The sequence below is a fragment of the Semicossyphus pulcher genome, unplaced genomic scaffold (assembly GCF_022749685.1).
Source record: "Semicossyphus pulcher isolate SPU_LCO1_2020_fin unplaced genomic scaffold, fSemPul1.0.p SCAF_8, whole genome shotgun sequence".
Taxonomy (NCBI): Eukaryota; Metazoa; Chordata; class Actinopteri; order Labriformes; family Labridae; genus Semicossyphus; species Semicossyphus pulcher.
In genome coordinates this window covers 30,630,301-30,652,266 of record NW_027211759.1, presented here as the reverse complement: position 1 = coordinate 30,652,266, position 21,966 = coordinate 30,630,301, and the positions used below count along the sequence as shown (strand labels likewise).

The window sequence follows — 21,966 nt, the reverse complement described above, 5'->3', positions numbered from 1 at the left end:
ATAGAGAATCTCTCAGCCCCTGAGAACTGTATTCATTTTCAAATCTGGCCCTTCTAGAAAAGCGATAGAATATGCCTTTTCTACAACCATCTAGGGCTGAACAATTACTTTATCAAAATCGCAATATGGCCTTCTGCAAGTTTCAAATCACAGGAGGTCCAATATTTATAAAAGGTGAAAAGTGTGTCGAAAAAGCATTTAAATTTAAATATTGTACTGCAGAGATGTTCTGGCCTACACATCATACACAGACGTAAGTAAAAAGTATCTTTGTTTGGTACAGATCCCCGCAAAAATCACACCATAATCATTTTAGTATGGTTTTCAATGGAAATGAGAATGATGATCATTCCCTTTAATATTGCAAATCAAATCAAAATTGCAATACAAGTCAAAATAATTGCAATAAGACATTTTTTTAAAAATCGTTCAGCCCTAAAACATCTATCTCTCACAAAAACAGCATTTATGAAACTTAAATCTGCTTTGTTCCAAATTTTAACGATGAACAATAAGCAACTGCTTGTTACAAGTGCCCTTTAACAACTACAGAAGTGATGTCAGTGATGAGTTCAGAGCGTCTTACAGCCGCCCCCAAGTGACCAAAATCAGCAGTTGCAGGTTTCATGTAGTTGATGCTGTTTTTTAAATGTGATTATGGGACAAAAACCAGAGTAACCTCTGAGACACACAGCTACGAACATAATGTTCTAACATCAATATCTTACTTTGATGGTCACATCACTGATATTTGCATATTTTTTTCCAAAAAAGTTAATTTCCAGAATCTTTACAGTATTTTATGCACTTGTTTTTTCCCACACAATTCTTTGATGTGTTTGATTTTTATAAACCTATCTGTTCAAAGTGTTCTGCTCCATGCATTCATCCTTTCATGGTTGTCTAAATATAGAATAAAGCCTTTGCGGCTGGTGTTTCACATTACTTCACTACAGGGGAGAGAAAGAAAGTCACATCTGGGGTGCAGAGTTTAAAATATATTTTTTCTGCTTCGGGGTAAATTCAGCCGTGGTAAACGTGCAAAAAGGCACATATGGATGTAAGTTTGTTTCTGTGTATTGTGTAGATGTTTAAAGACATAAACATATAAAGGAAATAAATAAAGCACTTCCTCATGAATGTAAGCATCTTTAATTAAACATATTCAACAGGACAAAGTGCATCTTTGTTAAGTTTGAAATTAGACTTGTGTGTATCAACATCTCTGAATTAGTACTACATCACCCATCCTTTGTGCATCTCGTGTTTAAATCAAAAGTATCAACCCATTCTTCAGTCAGTGCCCCAGTAGAAGTTCAAGTGGTTACAGACCAACAGCAGTGACTTCTGCCTCTCGCTGACCTCTGACCCCTGTGTCGATTTGTTCCAACGCCTCATGCAGGCCTGAGAATATGATCAGACCCACACCCTGTGATCACACTAACTGTAGTCTTACATTGTTAAAATGAAAGACAACAGAATGTGCACAGCTTATAAATTTAAAAATCTGCATTTACAAAAAAGTACATCCACCAAACAGGTGAAATCCGGCTACATTGGATAACATTATGTGATTAAACATAGTGATCCGAACAAGCTGCTGGTAGAGAAACAACCTTTCTTATCAGCGTCCGTCCTCACATACACAAACAGTCTTAGAAAACTGCTCTGCCCCCATTTTTAACACAAACTGTATTAATCAATAAGTGCCATCAGCTCACATCCTCTTTAATTGCTAAAGCAGTGCTATGAACATTTTGTAAATATCCAACAAAAAACTGCAGTCAGACTAGAAAAGCTGAGCCTGAACCCTAAAAGGCACTGACATGGTAACACTCAGAACTGATGTTAGCTTCACCTAGCTCGTGTTGGCTGCTCATAATAACAAATTCATAGTAAAGGGTTGTTGTGCACGCTTTCTGAGTTTGACTCTCTCTCTGAAATTGGAAAATGAAAATCTCAACAGCAAAGAAACATGGTTAGAGATCAATAACAGGACATGTCAGACTGATTTCCTGCAGCTTTTCATCAGAATAAAACTAATTAGACTCTAAGATGTCCAAGCTGAAACCTGACATCCTCTGTAAGGTCTATTCAGGAACTGTTTTCTTGCTTTGCTGCATATGTATTTCTCCCTGCTTGTTACAGTTTGCTGCTCAGCTGTGGCTGTGTGCAGGTGCTGGTTGTCCCTGGAAACCCTCCATCGAAGGCGGCGTTCAACACCTCATCCAGGTTTCCTGCCATGACAAAGTCGAGGTCGGCTCGGACGTTGGCTGGAAGCTCCTCGAGGTCCTTCTCGTTGCGTTTAGGGAGAATGACACGCTTCACTCCTGCTCTGTGGGCTGCCAGGACTTTGTCCTTGATCCCACCCACCTGAGGAGGACAGACAATCAGTTAAAACAGAGAATAGATTAAGAATCTGTGTGCACAAAAGCAGGGAGCTGGGATGAAGCTCTAAAAAATACTGCCAGACGATTTGAATTCAGTATATTGCCAACTGCCTTTGTATCATAAACTGCACTCTGAGATGTATTTTTTTTTTTACACATATTTTATACAACTGTTCAGGTATGACCGACTCAGCCAGAACAAACCCTAACATGTTCATCTGTGTTGAATGTGTGAAACCCACCGGCAGCACCAGCCCTCTTAGCGTGATCTCTCCTGTCATGGCAACGTCTGATCTGACCAATCTTCCGCTAAACAGCGAGGCGAGGCAGGTTACTATGGTAACACCTGCAGAGGGGCCATCCTTGGTGACAGCTCCAGCGGGGAAGTGGAGATGGATGTCTGTCCCCTCTAACGGATCTGGACCTCCCACCACTGTTCAAAAACATCAAGTTTAACTGCACGTTCATTAGCTTAATACACAGCACATGTATTCCTTTAAAGGCATGTACTGTAAATACTGTGTACTGTATGTACTGTATGTACTGAGTGAACTCACTGTTGGTGAGCTGGTAGGTCTTAGCATTCGCTCTGAGCCAGCTGATAGCCAGATGGGCAGATTCTTTCATGACGTCTCCCAGCTGCCCCGTCAGGGTGAGCTGACCTTCTCCCTCAGTTCGACTGGCCTCCACAAACATGATCTCCCCGCCCAGGGGGGTCCAAGCCAGCCCCAGAGCCACACCAGGCAAGGTGAGCCGCTCAGACACCTTCAGACACACACACACACACACACACACACACACACACACACACACACACACACACACACACACACACACACACACACACACACAAAAGATCTGTACAGCTGATGGAATTATCAGAGGATAGAAAGAAAGACTCCATGTAGGGTTTATGAGACTTTAAATTTCAATGATCAATGTGAAACAGAAGACCTACATGACCTCAGTGAAGGATGGAGAGAGAGGAGTGAGAGTGGAACAGAAGGAGGGAGAGGGTGTAGAAGGAGGAGAACAAAGAAAAGAGAGATGAAAAAGACAAGACATGACAGAAAACGCCTGCGAGAAGGCAAACTGTATTGTGTTTCCCATTATTCTGTATGATATATGTTATTGTTTTCAACTGTTCTGACTTTATGAGCAGCAGCTGCTGTGGAGCAGGCTGTATTTATATTCATGAGCTGTGTGAGAGATACAGAGCGCTCAGACAGACAGCCTTTGAAGACGCTGCTCTGTCTCCACCTCCCAGCTCCTTTTCTCTCTGCTGGAGTCCTGCTCACCTCCATCTCAAACAGCGGAGGGCCCAGGATGTCTTTCAGGGCGATGTGGTCGATCACTATCGGCATCTCTGGAGGCGCTGCCTTGTCTGAACACACATGAAATAAAATTAATCCAATTAAGAAGTGCTGCTGGAAGTTGTACATACAGTTAAGTCATTATAAAGCATAAAAAATATGCTAAATACATTTTGTTTCACATTTTAAATGTGAGTTTATCTCGGAAAATGATTTACATAAATTCTTCTGGAATCCGTCGACTGCAGAGTGTGAAGATTTGTTTTGTGCATCAAAGCACACTGCATGCTGTAACTATTCACACATCGTACATATAGAGAAACAAATCTTTAGAAGTAAGGCCTCAGTGAATCAGAGAGGGAGGCAGAAAAAAGGGGAGGTTACAGCAGCTGCAACTGAGACTGCATATTTAGCTGGGACATAAATGATCAAACAGGGGAAAAAATGCAAAATACATGCACAAGAATGGTAAATGGTAAAAGGACTGTACTTATATAGCGCTTTTCTAATCTTTGCGACCACTCAAAGCTGCTTTTACACTACATGTCACATTCACCCATTCATACACACATTTATACACCGATGATAGAGGCTGCTACGTAAAGTGCCCAACTGTCAATCAGATATCACATTCATACCCGTTGGCTATGCCACCGGGAGCAATTTGGGGTTCAGTGTCTTGCCCAAGGACACTTCGACATGTAGCCTGAGGGAGCTGGGGATCAAACCTCCGACCTTCCGATTGAAAGACGACCGACTCTACCGCTGAGCCACTGCCGCCATCATTTGCAAACACACACACACACACACACCAGACACACTAGACACACCTACACACCAGACACACCTACACACACACACACACACACACACACACACACACACAAACACACACACCAGACACACCAGACACACCTACACACCTACACACCAGACACACCTACACACACAGACACACCTACACACACAGACACACCTACACACACACACACACACACACACACACACACACACACACACACACACACACAAAGAGCACCGTTTCCGCTGCGGGCGGTGACATCAGTTACCTGGCAGCACAGAGGGCTTTCTACAAAGCAGCTCCAAACACCTGCTGATGTCCTCGGTTTATCCCCACCTTTCATTCCCGTTCCCTCTTTCTCTCACTTCAATCATTACATTTGTAATTTTAATGTCTGCTAACATTTCCAATCTAGTGGGAATTCTGCAGACAAATTAAACAGCTTATGACTTTCTAACGTCTTTACAACATGAGTCACAGGTGTAATGAGCCAATCTGTGCAGACAGTTTATTTACTAATAAAGACCAGCTGGCTGCGCATTATGCAGCTCATTGCACGACTACTGAGACGTCATGTTGCACTTATTAGTATACTTCAGACTGACTTCAGATGCTTCAGCAGCAGACAGGAAACACTGTGTTTAATTTACTGTAATATGACATGATATATTAACAGTCTATGAAAGAACAGTTTGACCAACAGAAGATTGTTACACAGTTTGTACTGACAAGCTCTCTTAAATATTCCCTCATGAGTATTTTAAGCTGATAAACAAGTTCTACATTTTGTCTGTTTTACCTTTTGTATCTGATCGGATGGTTCCAATAAGGTGTTGGAGTATTTTCCGTCAAGAGCAATTCTCTAGTAAAAGCTCATGTTTTAAAGTAGATAATATGAGCATAATTTGATCCTTGTTAAAAGCTCCTTTGAGGAGTTTATTAAAGATAGCAGGATTTTTGTTTGTTGTTTTCTTACACATGTTCAGGACAAGGTCAGCAAACAGATGTAGCGCTTTGGGTCACCAGGACTAAAAGTGTCTCACAGTAGCTAACTGTTTAATATACTATACTGTATTAAAGTTTGTAAAGAGGAAGAGAGATGTGTCTATTGTGAATGAGGGTGCTTACCACGCTGCTGTGTCGGGCCCTCAGTGGTCAAAGCATCCTCCGTCTTGGCGACTCTGTGACCTTCAGCGACCTTCACAGCCACAGCTCTGCAGATCGCCCCGATCTTCCTCTCCAGGGAGCGCACTCCTGCCTCACGGGTGTACCTAAGAGAGAAAAACACACCATAACAGACAAACAACAGATGAATAACGTTAGTAAAGTAGCTTGAATGAAGTAGCCCAATAAACAGTCAGTGTGTCAGAGATTTGATCACAAACCAGTCTATTCTTAATTCTTATTCTTAAGCTGTTACTGGCAATCAGGAAAAACACTTCATCTTTGTTTTACTGTAGTGCCGCATTCGACTCCTGGAAGTCCTGAATATCGGAATAAGTTCTGCATAATAAATGAACAAACCATCACAGATGTGAGGAAAAAAGAAAGATAAGAATGACCCATTTGAAATGAAATGTATTCATAAGCTCAAATACAGGCTGTCTCATCGAGGATGACATCTCTGACTGTATGTAAGAGCAGTCCGACACTTTCATTAACCTGCCTGTTTGCTACTGAATCTGAACCCCACACCACACCAGCCTGTTCTGTTGTTTAACAGCTTGTAAAATCACGAGTATTTTTAAAAGGATGCTGTGTGCTGTTGGCCGTTTCTATAGTAACCAGACTGGAGTGCAGAGTGTTGTACAGGTCTGCAGGCAGCGTGCTGTTTAGCATATGAAAAGAGTTTCTGCATCAGTAGCTTCATGTCTGTTGATGTCCTTTTAAATCTGCCAGACAGATCATGTCATCAGTTGTGCAGCTTGTAATTAGAAAAATTACAGTTAAAATAGTGCTGTTACAATTTGTTTATTTATAGACTAGTTAATGGGATCAAAGACACAATTCAAAGATGGCACAACAGGCTTAAAAAATGTGATCTATATTTCTCACTATTTTCTGATATTATAGATACATCAACAGACTACCTGATGATGAAAACAATTACTAGTTGCAGCTTCCAACTCACTCAAAAAAATGAAGAGATTCAAACTGTAATTAAAATCTGAGCATGGTGCAAACATTTACCACAAACACAGGACAACACTGTTCCGAACTCCACTCTGTGAAGAGCAAACTGTGTGTCAGACAGCAGCGTGCACATACAGGAGGCTGGTAACGTAGAAGTCCATATGAGCAGTCACTACACATATATATACAATACACATCTTGACAACATTATTATACACAAAATTAGTCTCAGATGTGAGCTGCCAGTGGTCTGAACCCCCTGCTCCACACATCAAACACTGGATCTGTCCTTCACAGGAGAAATGTCTGATCTGCTCAGCAGTGAACATGCAACAATGTCCACATCTGGGAAATTTCTTATTCAATTCAAATATTTCCCCTTGTCTATGGATCAACACGCTGTATGAGCTTATCTGCTGAAGTGCAGCAGGAAAGAACTGACTTAGAATCTAATATATGTGAGTACAGTAACATAATACAGATTCATGTCACTACAAATCATGAATATGAAGAGCAGATTGAGGAGGCTGCACAGCACATCATTTAAACTGTTATTTTAAATGCAATGGCCATTATGGGCCAAACTTACCACAAACTTAACACTGGACAGTATTTAGATGTGAGTGTGAATTGTTTTTTTGTCATTTATTATCCATTAATTAAAAAAAGTAATGACAATAGTGGGGCTGAATGGGGGTGCATTGGTTAACAATGTTGCCTCACAGCTAGAAAGTTCCTAGTTCCAATGCTGGTTCTGTCGTAGGGGGACCTTTCCGGGTGAAGTTTCCCTGTGCATGCGCAGGTTCCCTAAAGGCCCTCCAGCTGCCTCACACAGTCCAAAGACATGCTCGTTAGGTTCATTGGTGACTCTAAAATTGCCTGTAGGTGTGAGTGTGAGCATGAAAAGCTGTTTGTCTATGTGTCGGCCCTGTGATATGTTTTATGGATTTTGTTTTCTTAATGATTTCCATGGGAGTGATGTGTGTATGTTGTTTATGTGTGTGTGTGTACCTGCTGATTATGTTCTGTGTGGTGTCCTGCGGTATATGCAGCTGTTGAGGTGTTAATCCATGCTGCTCCAGCTGGTTTGGGATCAGGTGACGGTGAGCTATCTCCACCTTCTCCTCCTGAGTGTAGCCTAAACACATATAAACACATTAAACAGATTTTTCACAGCTTACTCCGCTACGCGTTAACAACTTTTTCCACATATGAAGTCCTCACAAAGACTTTATTGTGTATAATTGATGGAGTTTACCTAAATGCAGAGTAGGAGCATTACATAACAAATTATGTCTATCATCTGAATGCATTCATTTATAACATGTTATCTTTATATCTAATAGTAATGCATCTTTAGGGGTAATGTGTGTGCGTGCACATTTGTATGTGTCCAATTGTGCTTGGACATGCAGATGTTTGTTTTGTTTTCTCTCATACTACACTGCAGCAAATTAAATCATGCAGATGCTTGGAATTAGTTTCCAGAGCAAAGGAGTTTGGCCTCAAAATCAAAATGAGTCTCTGCGACTTAACCCACCTGGTACCTGCAGCACCTCCATGCGGTCCAGCAGGGCGGGGGGAATGGTGGCTGTGTTGTTTGCGGTGGCGATAAAAAGCACTTGGGAGAGGTCGAAGGCCACGTTGAGGTAGTGATCTGTGAAGCTGTGATTCTGCTCTGGGTCCAGGACCTGAGGGAACATTTAGAAATTATTTCAGTGTGTTTTTAGTAAAAACAATCTAGCAGGAAGGATATTTGAGTTTCCCAAGAGTTTGTGTAGAGAACAAACACAGGCACTCAAACATACAAAAACAATTAAAAGGAGACTTTAGGAAGCAGAAGAAATGTTCATTACCATGGTCATCTAAGATTAAGGTTTATCGCAGGTTAGGTCACGCAAGTAATAATGATAACTGACAGGTAATCTGAGGGACAGAAACAGAGCTGACCTCTAGCAGAGCAGCTGCAGGGTCTCCTTGCAGGCTCTTCCCCAGTTTGTCCACCTCATCCAGGAGAAAGACAGGATTATTGACGCCCACTGTCTTCAAACCGTTGATGATGCGACCGGGCATGCTCCCTACATATGTACGTCTGGAAGACAGGCAGGAATTGAACTACTGACCTGCTATGCAAGTTTTTCCACTCAATCTCACAGAAACTCACAAAGATCTTTATTCTACTGCTGACAGCATAAACATGAAGATAATGTTTTGTGCACTTTCATTTTTGTCTTGTCATGTTATCATTGCATGGTCATGCTAATAAGAAAATCATGCTTTACCACCCAACTACAATCAAACTTGAAAAGATCAATGCAGACACAATGATGTCCGTGACAAATAACTTACAGCCACTCTTAAATGAGTACAAGCTGGAAGCATGAAATGTGCAGTGTCTGGTGTTGTAAAAAGACAAATAAAGAACCAAATAAAATAACCATAAAGTCTAATAAGAAACAGAGAGTGTCCACCTTTCTGAGAATTGGTTTGAAAAGTCGAACAAATGATTGATCAAAATGACCACTAAGGGACTTTAATCTTAATCTCCTGCAGTCCTGCTGTTGATATGCTGGGCACATGTTTCACATCTGGCTGCGAGAAGCTGTCTCAACTCTCTCTATTGTTCTTTCAGTTTGCAGAACCTGCAGAGTGAGATGAGCTCTCAGAGGCAGAAGCCACAACACGTTTCACGGACCGAACACCATATATCTTACAAACACAACAGAGAGCCTATGTTCTGTCTGTGTGTTTGGATAGAGTCAGACTTATTCCTGACTGAGGCTGTTAACAGACTGATCACAGGCGAGCTCAGGAATGCCTAAGTCGTACCTGCTCAGTTATATACTTTAGTGTACGTTTTCAGTGTAAGTTAATCTGTCCTCTTTTATAAGAATTTTTCTTATTGCGTCAATTTATTCTTGTATCAGCGCAGCTAGTGGATGAAGGCAAATTTATTTCACTGTGCTTGTACTTGCTGCAGCTTCACGTCACAATGAAGAACCTTGAGTCAGTGCTCAACTCAATGATTTATTCACCGATCCCGGTCAGAAGAGATAAGTGCGAGTCAGCATGAGTTGTTAGGATTCTCTTGTTTGAGTTGCAGTAATCCTTCTCTGATGTTAGAGGAACACAACAGTACCCTTCTATTTCTATAACTGATGTTCTGTCTTGCACTACTGTCTCTCGTAGCATGTACATATTAGTTTAATGTTTAATGTCTAAGGTAGGCTTGTAGCTTTTAGTTTAATATTTAATGCTTGTACATATAGAGCGAAGTCAGATTCCTTGTATTTGTATGAACCTGGCCAATAAAGCTGATTCTGATTCTTTCACAAGGACTAACAATGTTGTATGATTCACAAAAAAATTATTATGATCATTATTAATGACCTTCCTCTGTTTCACAGCTAATGTGTGTGTTCCTGACACAACTGAAGTACAGTCCAAGACAGATTTGTGTCTAAATTGGTGTTTCTAAATCATGTCGATTGTGGAGGTCCCATCCTCGATGTGCTGTCCAATCCTATAAATGCCCTCTGAAAACATCATAAAACCTGCCTTTCATCTGCAGGACCTCAACATACACAAGTGCACTGTAATCATAAAACTTGTATATCGCACACGCAGACTTCCAGGTATGCTTAAATGACAAATTGGCAGGACTTTCCAAGAGGTCGGGATGCATCTTGAACCAGTGAGCTCCAAATGGACTGAATGAAAGATAATTTCATTACTCCTTTGAGACGGGAAAACTGTTTTCTCTTAAGTTTAAAGAAAACTAAAGAGAAAACAGATTCTTTTTCCAAAAAAGCTTCATTTTTCTTGTTTTGTTCAGCCTGATGACAGTGTGTTGACTGTTCTCTGAATACTTCACTCATGATGAGGATCATGTTGCACTCAGCAGTAGAGAGCGCTGTGCTCCAGTAAACATCCACAGAGCCAAGGAAAGCTCTGCCCTCGACGCAATACACTCGTACTGCTGAGGTACATTGTTATAAAGTCAAGAATATTAATGATGTGCAGCTCAAGAACAAAGACCAACCAAACTATGTTCACAACACTGACTTATCACCTTTTTAAAGTTGTTATTGCTAATGTGTTGGCAAACAATTGCCTATTTACATATAGCTACCAAAAGCTACCCAGTAAATATTACATTTTCAGGAGATGAAAAGTCACATATTTCAGTCCATTAATAATGTCTCAGGACGTATGTACATTTATGTAAATTACCTCCAATCTCCAATATTAAAAGTACACTCTCCCCTCTTCTCCAGAAAACTTACAATCTGTAGTCATAAAACATACATTATTAAAGAACCTCCAGTTGAGTTTCTATCTTCAAAGTGTACCTGTGTCCTCGGATGTCAGACTGGTCACAGACTCCTCCCAAAGCGATGCGGTGAAACTCTCTTCCCAGAGTCCGGGCTATGGACCGTCCCACACTGGTCTTACCGACTCCTGGGGGCCCGACAAAGCAGAGGATGGGGCCCTAAGGACACAGGAAGCCAAGAAATGTACAAACAAGTATGTTATTTGTAATTTAAATAATGGATTCCTGCTTCATACGATAAATTACTTCCCTCAGTCCATTACTTGAATGGACTGAGGGATCTATAAGAAGCACCTTCAGTGTAGTCTTCAGCTGTCTAACAGCCAGGTACTCCAGCACGCGTCTCTTCAGCTTGTCCATGGCGTAGTGATCGTTGTCCAACAGAGTACGAGCAGCTCCGATGTCCAGGCAGTCTGCAGAGTGTGTGTGTGTGTGTGGGTGTGTGTGTGTGTGTGTGTGTGTTTTGGGAGGGGAGTATGTGGATGAGATGGATGGATCCCAGACAGAAATAAAAAAACATTCTAGTTAGTGAAGCAGTTGCAGGAACAGAGGAATGAGTGACTGAGTAATTTGCTAAAGTGAGTGTGGAGAGAGGACAATACAAAACAAGTTTGCTTGAAGGATTTGAAAAAGTTTCCCAGTGTGGTTTGGCAGATTTCACTGGTCGATCAAGGCCAGAAAATCTTGCCACATTGTTTGATAAAAAGATACTTCAGATTTATTTGCAGCACATGCTTTGGCTATGACCTCTGACCTTGGGATCATAACCCACTGAGCTGAGGTTATGGTTATAGAGGCAGACTGTGGTCAGCAGCAGAGACCTAACAAAGCAGTGCCAAAGCCTGTTTGTCTAAAAAAAGTGTCAACAGGTCGGTTTGTAAGCAGTACTGGCAGACGGCCTGATCCACCACAAACAAATTACATCTTTGCATGCTACACGGTCTTTTCGGTTTGGGTCGGATTATCGCCTCACAAATTTGAATGAAATGAGTCTGGGTTCATACACAGATCAGCCATAACATTATGACCACCTGCCTAACATTGTGTGGGTCCCCCTTTTGCTGCCAAAACAGCCCTGACCCATCGACGCATGGACTTCACTAGTCCTCTAAAGGTGTGCTGAGGTATCTGGCACCAAAAAATTAGCAGCAGATCCTTTAAGTCCTGTAAGTTGCGAGGTGAGGCCTCCATGGATCGGACTTGTTTATCCAGCACATCCCACAGATGCTCCATTGGATCGAGATCTAAGGGATCTGGAGGCTAAGTCACCTTGAACTCGTTGTCATATTCCTCAAACCACTCCTGAACCATTTATGCAGTGTGGCAGGGCGCATTATCCTGCTGAAAGAGGCCGCTGTCATTAGAGAATACCTTTTTTAAGAAGGGGTGTATTTCTGCAACAGTATTTAGGTAGGTGGGACGGGTCGAAGTAACATCCACATGAATGGCAGAACCCAGGGTTTCCCAGAAGAACATTGCCCAAAGCATCATACTGCTTCTGCCAGCTTGCCTTCTTCCCATCGTGCATCATAGTCACATGCCTTATCCAGTTAAGAGACGCACACGCACCCGGCCAGCCACATGATGTATGAGAAAACGTGACTGATCAGACCAGGCCGCCTTCTTCCATCGCTCCATGGTCCAAATTATCACACATCTCATCACTTTGAACTGTTTTGCAAAGTCAAAGCCGAAGAGTATTAAACATCTGAAACAGTACCTGATGCATCTGTATTTTTTTTATATCTCTGCTGGGCCCCCTTTAGCTTTATTTACCTTTGGTGCTTTTGCTCCATGGCAACTCTACCATCAGGTCCAGGTAGTTTCTGGTCAGAGCGTACTCAGGCATGGACTGAGGCATCTTCTTCAATCTGGAAACAGATTAATTAGATGAAATGTAAAACCGGGCTGATTGTTCACTGGGACTTATCAGTGAAATCAAATATTAAAAGAAGTACGATGTTTACCGGAAGTCTTTTTTGAATTAAAATAATTTGTCGCAGAAAAGTAACAGCATGTGCCAATATTTCATCCAAAGGATTTACTTTTTTGATCTGTGCACCCAAAGGACTTTGACCAAGAAAAAAAGGTGCTGATAAAAGCCTATTTAGCAGTGGGCCAGATAAATATGTTTCACAGGTAACAGAGCGTACACAGATAAGTAAGGTTGATGCAGAATGTTTTGTCACAAATGAGAAAGTGATGGTTTAAATCTGGGCAAAAGTTCACCTCTTGAGCTCTTTGAGGCAAACTTTGAGTGCAGCTTCAGGCATGTTGGCCCCGTGAACCTTCCTCTCCAAGGCTGCAGTGTCATTACCATCCTCATCTTCATCCTCCTCATCCAGATTGAACTGCCTGCCTGGGAGCGCTCCACCTTTACGCACCGATAACACCTGAACAGGTGAGACACAGAGGGGTGAATAGGCATAAATACAGACATTATTAAAAGGAAAAGGAGGAATGAAGATGTCTGTTACCCTCTTCTCATTGTCAGGACTTTTCTTCCTGGTTTTCTGCAGCAGTTTGAGTCCATCGATCTGCCTGGTCAACATGGGCAGAGCCTTCTTAAATCGCTCCTCCAGGCTCACCGCATCCAGGACCTTCACAGCATACAATGCAATACAAAAAAATGATGTAAAAACACATTCATCGAAGAAAATCTTTACTTAAAACCCACTCTAATGTATGATGAATTTGAAGAAAGTGTGGCTCTCTAACCATCAGTCACTTCACCTGAAGTTTCTCCCTGTTTGAGGTGCGGATCATCGAGGCTACAACATCAGGAAGAGTTTCTCTGGGAAGACTGTCCAACAGACGTCTGAACTTAGCCACCACTGGAACGGACATGTCCAACATACCTAACAACTACCACACAAACATACACACAAATAGAGACACAGCACGGTTTGATTTACCGACACTACCAAGTGGAATTCCTCACAGTCACTGTCATGGTAAATCCCATGTTTACTGCTAAAATGTATAACACACGTGTTGCCTGCTCCTTGTTAAAAAGATACATTTCAACACACTGAATTCTTTCCAGGTATTCAAACCGAGTTAAACAATTTATGGCATAAATTGTGGATGCATTGCCAGAGAAGAAGCATCTTGATGCCGTTTGATTAATTGTTGAATGAGCGTGTGATAATTTGAGTTATAGGTTTGCGACCTGCATAGCTTGATGACATGAGATAGGATAAGATAGGATAATCTCTCAACCACAGTGCAATAACCTAATTTAGTTTAATCGAACTAAATACCAGGTCAATTACCCACTGTTTACTTGTATATTTTCTAAGAGTGTATATTTTATATATTTTGTTATCTAATTTTGTACTTTTTATATATATATATCTATAGATAGATATATATATTTTGATCTTTATTTTTTACCCTCTGTGTGCTGATTCTTTCCTATTGTATTGTACTGTATAAGCTGCTGAAGACTGAATTTCCCAGAGGGAGTCATCCCAAAGGGATCAATAAAGTTGAGTCTAAGTCTAAGTCTAAGTCTAAGATAAGAACTTAATTTATGCTAAAAAAGATTGAAGCAGTCTTGCTGAAAGGCAGAAGATAGATACCACTCTCATGCCTGTCTGCTCAGTAGACCACCAGTTAGTTTAGCTTAGCATAAAGAATGGGAAAGCTATTTGAACTGACATTTTAACACTTTGTCAAAATACAACATATTAATCAATGGTCTTTGGATGTGTTGGCAGGCAGATTTTCCAGGTTTATGTGTAATCCCTCACAGCGTGTTGCTGTAATGACAAATCACGTTTGTTGCTTAACTGGTTTTATATGAATGCTGTCTGTTTCTTGTTATAGAAAAAAAGATAAAGGTAAACATTTGAGAGCGTTCCAACAAAACCATCTCTGGCATAAATTGTTAGTCAAGACAGACAAGAAGCAACTTGACGCTATTTGATTAATTAGTGAGCTAGAAAGTATTTTGGTTTATAGGTTTGCAACCTCCGATATTTTGTAAATAACTGCCACCTGCAGGTGCTTCTACAGCAAGATAAGATAAGATAAGAGAGGACCTAATTCATCTATAAAGAATTTTAACGAGCCTGACAACAAGGTAACGATTGGGCACAAATGACTATTAATGATAAGTATAAAGCATGAATATAAATGAGAGCTAAAACACTTTAAACTGTATAAATGGCTGAATTAAACTGAATTTAACACAGCATAGCATACAAAATGTAGATAAGCAGGTCACTGCATTAAACAAACTACTTTTTGTGGCTACTGAAATGAAAAACAACAAAAAAAAGTGTTATATTTACAAGGACAAAACAGGAACAACAAGAGCTTTCTTGGTCTAGGTTGTATATCACTTCCAATTAGTTCCTTTAGAAAACACTATAGTGTTAAACCTCTGTTTCAAGGACTCAAACTAAACAGATGGGACGCATGCTCCAGCGATGAAGAACTGGGGTGCCCTGATTTTTCATATTTAGTGACTTTATTTGGTTTTGTGTTTAATTTCCAATTCAATGTCCTAGAGATTGTTAAAAACCTTTGGAAGCACAGTTATTTGCATACTTGGTGAGAGTCAGTAGTTAGAAGGCTATGCCGCTTACATGTCTTTCTCTTAAATTAAGAGGCCAGTGCATGCAGCTAGTTAGCTTAGCTTAGACTAAAGACTGGAAACAGCTATCTGAAGTGTCATCTTTACACTTAAACCACCCAATTATAACGTTAAGAAGTCATGTATGTGCTAGTAGGCAGATATTTTTTTACCTTCCATGTGTTTCTGGTCTCAACGCTAAACTAAGCTAATGGCCTAATGAGACTTTTCAAATGTTAATTTATAAAAAAAATAAATAAATAAGGACGTTTTCCTTTCCTCAAAAAGCATTCCCCAAATTGACTTAAGTGTGTGTAAAAATCTATGGCAAATTCCTGAGATGATTAAAAAAACCCACAGAAAGCATGTATAAAGCCTCAAAGCCTCATTAGGTATTTCTACTATTATTATTGGCATTGAAACCATAAGTCTGTATCTGTTGTGGTATTTGTTGCGGTGTGTACGCCCCCTGTATCCTTGTCTGTCTGTCTCCATCCATGTCTCTCTTTCTGCCTCTCCCTCTATCCCACTTTCTTGGCCCATCCGGTCGCAGCAGATGGCTGTTCAACATGAGTCTGGTTCTGCTCGAGGTTTAAAAGGACATTTTTTCTTGCCACTGTTTCCAAGTACTTGTTCATGCTGGATTAATGTTGGGTCTCTGTAAATAATATTACTGCTATATTTACAAAGTGTCTTGAGATAACTTTTTGTTATGATCTGGTGCTATATAAATATAAATTGATTGATTTACTAATTGATTTAAAAGTCTGTAGTGAAGTGTGTAACACTTGAGAAAAGGATGCTTTAAGATTGTTTTAATTAAGTTACATATTATTTCTATGAGGCCCAAAAATAACCTCTCTTCTTGACTGTATTTGATGTGGTTTGATGTTAACAGTAGCATGAAGCAATATAAAACTGTAAAACTGTTGTTTACCCTTCATGAAGCCAAACTCTTTAACTTTATCACACACTCAGGTTTTGTCCGTTTTTCTTATTAGTCACAAATACAGAGTAGACATACATATTACACACACACACACACACCTGGACAGCAGCGTGGTAAAACTTCTGAGACAGCTCCCCCAGCTCCCCATCCTCTGCTGTGACACTCTCTGATGCTGGGGTCGTGTACTGCTCCAGTTTATCCAACTGCTCCACCTGCAAGTAGAGAGAGTGGAACAAGCTGCAGTCACACATATGTGCTTTGTATTTCTGTTTCTGACACACTAATGCACTTGTTTTTGCCCTTTGTTGACTCTTAAAAGGAGCTATTAGTAATGGTGCAAGCCAATCTGTAATACGACATTGACAATGTCTTAAAAGAAATAAGGTTTCAGATATTAAAGGTTCCCCTGCAAAGTATTTAACTCCAAGAACTATGAGGCGATGTTTTTACAAATGATTTGTTTGTGTTTTTAGCTCCCGCAGGGAAGCACGCAAGCAACCCTTGCATATTCCTGGTTTTAAACTATTCTTTTATTTCGTTGTCACAGTATGAAACACAGTTATCTCAGAGAAACATAAAAACATAACTTTGTTGAGCAGAAAATTCCACAGGACATCTGAAAGTACTGGCAAACAGTTAGAAAACTCTCACTGACAAATACTGGACTTCCTCCCAAAGCAGCAGGCAGCTTTTCACTCTTTTTTTACATCAAGAAAGACCAATCTCTCCACTTGAGGATGTTGTGATTTAAAGACCGTGTTACTCTCTTAATGTCTGTGTTGTGTTTCACACAGTATTTCGCTGAGACAGAGAAAGAGTGATGCTAAAGGAGCTGTTCAATGGTCTGTAAATTGCTGTGAATATAATCCCTCTCATGCACGCACACGTTGACACACACATGCACATGAACATGTTTGCATGTGTGATTTCAAAACACAGTCCTGCCACTAGTATCTCACTATTCCCCTGAGAAACATGTGGCTGCAATGCTCCAAGACGCAACCAAATAAACATGCATGTAAACAATGCAGGACTTCAAACACTTTAAAAGTTGTCTCAGTGCCAATTTTTGAAGAAAACATCTAACACACTTGTTAGAGCTCAAGGATACACTCCATGTGTTTTGGTGAATAACAAAGAATACAAAAACATACATTCTGTTTTATAGAGAAATCTCCAGAAAGTACCTTTAACAATGAGACATTCAGAGAATTATGACATCTTTTAACTCAATAATCTGCAGTCTGATATTAAATACGTTTTACCTCTGCCAGAACAAAGGGTCGCTCCTTAAGCAGACTTGTCACACTGAAACGGCACAATCCAGTGATGAGGAGGGTGTAGTGGGGCTTCGGCCAGTTACTGCCCACCACCTGCACTGCTATCCCTGCGGTACCAATTCTGCAGGGACACAGGGAGAGAGAAAGTAAGAGTGAGTCCGCCAGACAAACACAGGGGTCATAATCAAGGACTGTCTCAAGTTTGTTTGGATATAATCTTTACAAACACCAAATGCCAACAGCCACTTAACGTTGCTGCTACATGGTGTATTAAGACCCAATAAACTTTAAACAGTCATAAAACTGTTGCAAAACATTTGCCTAAGTGAGAAAAGATGATTCCCGTGTTCATTTTTGAACAATAATGCTTTACCGATAAACTCATGAATGGTGCGCTGGTTTAGCTCAGTTGGTAGAGCAGGCGCCCCATGTACAGAGGCCATAGTCCTCGTCGCACTGATTGCAGGTGCAACTCCCGATCTGCCGATCATTTGTTGCATGTCATCCCCCACACTCTATTCCCAACATTTCCTGTCTATCTTCAGCTGTCCTGTCAGATAAATGCAAAAAAGCCAAAATTAATCTTAAAAAACATTTTGTCTTATTTAATGTTGTGTCGATTCAGTCGTTTCAGTCTGAAGTAGCTGGCATCCATCCCCTCATGATGGTGAAGCTGCTGGCATCAGGCAGTGACGTTGCATTGTTGTGGTCTTGTGCTGGAGAAAGTCTAATAGGTTTACATGGCAGACAGAGCAATTTGTATCGCTTATGATTGTTACTATTAGTACATTTACTGTTAATGTTAACTGTTGTTACTGTAGAAAGAGGACCACAAGCCCCCTTTCAGAGGTACATTATCAGACACCCTAATAAAGACCTCTTTATTTTTTTGCACCAAATAATGGAGAGTAGTACCGATAAGAGTATCAATAAGTATTGGTATTATTAAGCAGAATCGGTGTTGATACCAGTATCGATAAAATCCTAACGATACCCATCCCTTGCTGGTCATTAGGGACTCATAACATTATAATGTGTGGGTTGCTTTATCAAAACATGCCTTGTGTGAGGCCTCTACGTTTTAATTAAGATTCATCCCCTCCAAAAAATGAGGTCTCTCCAATTTAGTGACACAAACAAAGGATCTTTTAGTCTGAAAGCTCCAATGGTTTCTTAACAGCTGAGCAGCTGTCAAACAGGGAGCATTTTACTGCCAAAGCTTAATTGAAATTAAGTAATGAGCTGTCATACATTAAGAAGACAAATTCTAGCAGCATGAGAGCAACTGCGCAATATTCAAATACATCAAGTATAAAAAACTAATCAGCAGCTTCTGCCTGCCTCACACGCACGCACGCACGCACGCACGCACGCGCACGCACGCACACACACGCACACACACGCACACACACGCACACACACACACACACACACACACACACACACATTATGGTTCTGATTATGGGCTTGCAATTCCTGGAGTTAATGTGAAGCTGCAGCCTTCATAAAGTGCATGACTGCAGTTGTGCATGTCGATGGTGGGTGATTCGAGATGCTCTAAATCAAAGACACATTTAGTGTATTTAGGGAAAAGCAGATTGTATAACCAGAAGCAAAATCAACACAACATTACTGCGGTCTACTACAACAACACACGGGCGGGGATTTCATATCGTTTTCTTTTCTATTTAAAAAAATTATCTTTTGATCCAAGATCCTTGAATCAATCTGATCTAGCTATTAAGAGGCCACAGTAAAGTACTGCAAAATTAAAAAGTAGACCGCCTTACCCAATTGCCATCACAAGGGGAACATGTCTCTCCTTTTAATGTATTAAAAATTACATTTTCACCTTCTGCTTATCTTCTAACCCTAAAAACAACTCAGAAAAAACTACTTTTCAGCCACTGTGGCAGATATACAAACAGCTGCTACTCAACAACCAGACAGGCCGTGTACACTGCAGGTGAAAGGCTAAAGTCCATGTATCTATGCTTGGCTCGTGTTTTTTTCTTTTCTGCTAAACGGTGGACTTTTCTAGAACAGATCTTCTGATCTTTTAAAAAAAAATATGAACTGTGCACAACACAAAAATACAAACTGGGCCAGATATGACCAGGCCTATATGGCAGTCCCTTAGATAGCATAATTAAAAAAAATGTATTGTGATTATATGAAGAAGGTATACTTTATTAATCTCCGAGGGGAAATTCACACACAAAGGCCCGAAATACAGACATGCACTCACAGCATCCCACGGACATGCACTAATGGAGAGATTAAGAGTGAGGTGGCTGCACATGGGCATGCGTCCCGAGCAATAGGGGATTCAATGCCTTGCTCAAAGACACCTTGACGGAGCCCAGGAAAGGAGCTGGCACCTTTCCAGCAACAGCCCTAATTCAATGCTTGGTCCAAACTGGGACTTGAACTGGCCACCCTCCGGTTCCCAAGCCAAGTCCCTATATTTTGCCATGAATCTGAATAACAGGACCTAATTCTGCTAAATCTGCATGCAATTTGAATTGAAGTGTCAGTCATTGTCTCCCACAGTTGAGTCTGATTGCCAGGGACACACAATACGGTAAAAGCAAACACAATGATATTTTGAAATTGAGTGACCATGTAGAAAAGATGTCACTCTTCAGTGTTGCGTTTATGCCTATACCTAAAAAAACCCCCAGATACTTCTGGGAGAGGAAAAATGTATACATATGTGGTTTGTTGCGATGACCGATGACCTAATGGTTATCCACGTTTGTCTAAAAGTTAGCCAACAGTGGTCAAAAGCTACCTTTTTTGCCTAATTGGTGACTTAACATTCTTAAATTGTATAAATGTTCAAATTTTTGAGTGAAGTCTGAAGAATGTAAAACAAAAAGAAAACAAAAAAAAGTGATGCAGCAGAGCTATGTTTTATTCTGTAATTACCTCGGGACCTCTGAGGTTTATCTAGTGACAACTTGTACCCGACCACAGTTTGGGAGTCCCTGTACAGCCAGCTGTTTTGTCTCACCTCCACAACAACAACACCGTATCAAACTCAGAAAATGATTGAATGTTTGACTGTCTATCCAGCTATATTAATAAATGTTTATTACTTGTGCAACGTGGGGAGGTCGTCGGTGTCGTGCTCTGGGTCTCTGGTGTTGGGAATCACTCCTATGATTGTGCTTTTCAGCGAAGTCCCCTTCAACAGCCGTTGGCTGACCAGGTGCATGTTCCGCGGAGAGTCCACGCTGAACCTGACGGTGGAGCCCGGGAGGAGCACCCCTTCATGGCTCAGCAACAGGGGAAGACGGCTCGGTATCTGAATTCCGGCACCGGAGGCCATTGTCCGATATCGTCTCAAACCAGGTTGCTGTAACACAAGTCTTACTGACATACACGCCCTTCTGAATTCTTACATATAACACTTCCGAGTGGCATTTCAAAGTAAAATTGTCATTAACGACCCGAGCATATTATTAGCTTCAAGTATAAAAATAAATTGAGCGAGTGTTTAAAGGTAATGTTTCTCAAATCAAAGAATGTTTAGTGCTGTTTTCAAATCAATTTTTACTTCAACGTTTCCTTGAAATAGCCCAATTATTTTTTATTCCGCTACTATTTTCTTGACTTCCTGTTTTTGCTGGATAAGCTACGGTAAGTACATAGGGTCAAACTATGTGCGTATGCATAACTTTAAAACAGTTGCAGTGAGTCTGCATTTGGGTATTTGTTAGTTTCTTCTCTATCATTTTAATAGTTGGAATCTCCTATTAATGCAGAATTGTTGAGGTGTATATAACATGGTGTAAAAAACCTAACTTAATATTCTTTTCCCTATTCTCCCCCTTTTTCCCTGAAAATGTTAAGATTGTGCTACATAATGTGAACCTATTTGCATTTGTTTTCTGTGTGTGCAAGTTTTTGCTACTTCAATATAATAATCTACCAAGCTATAGAAACAACAATTTACCTCACATTTCATTTGGGGAAAGTGAACATAAAAACGTTTTATTTATTCTGATTTAAGGTAAACAAGAAAAATCTCTTTTATAACATTTAAAAAAAAAATTGTTTAGTTTGCATTATAATATTATTCTTTTTAACCTTTATATTACTCAGGTTCAGGGAAAAATGCCAAAAAACACATACTACATAAGGACCTACATGCATTTTCATGTCTATATTATGCGAAA

General features: G+C 40.5%; 1 protein-coding gene across 1 annotated transcript; it reads right to left on the bottom strand.

Annotated features, from left to right (window-relative positions):
- Nucleotides 1-1,136: 1,136 nt before the first annotated feature.
- On the bottom strand, nt 1,137-21,134 carry lonp2 (lon peptidase 2, peroxisomal). Its single transcript, XM_069686917.1, has 17 exons — nt 20,884-21,134; nt 17,768-17,903; nt 16,601-16,714; nt 13,705-13,836; nt 13,449-13,571; nt 13,201-13,364; nt 12,748-12,842; nt 11,266-11,384; nt 10,991-11,130; nt 8,589-8,730; nt 8,179-8,329; nt 7,650-7,776; nt 5,634-5,776; nt 3,689-3,774; nt 2,948-3,155; nt 2,633-2,823; nt 1,137-2,373 (listed from the first exon to the last, which is right to left on the bottom strand). The coding sequence occupies exons 1-17, from the start codon at nt 21,114-21,116 to the stop codon at nt 2,143-2,145; spliced, it is 2,535 nt and encodes an 844-aa protein (XP_069543018.1). The 5' UTR covers nt 21,117-21,134; the 3' UTR covers nt 1,137-2,142.
- Between the last annotated feature and the right edge of the window lie 832 nt (nt 21,135-21,966).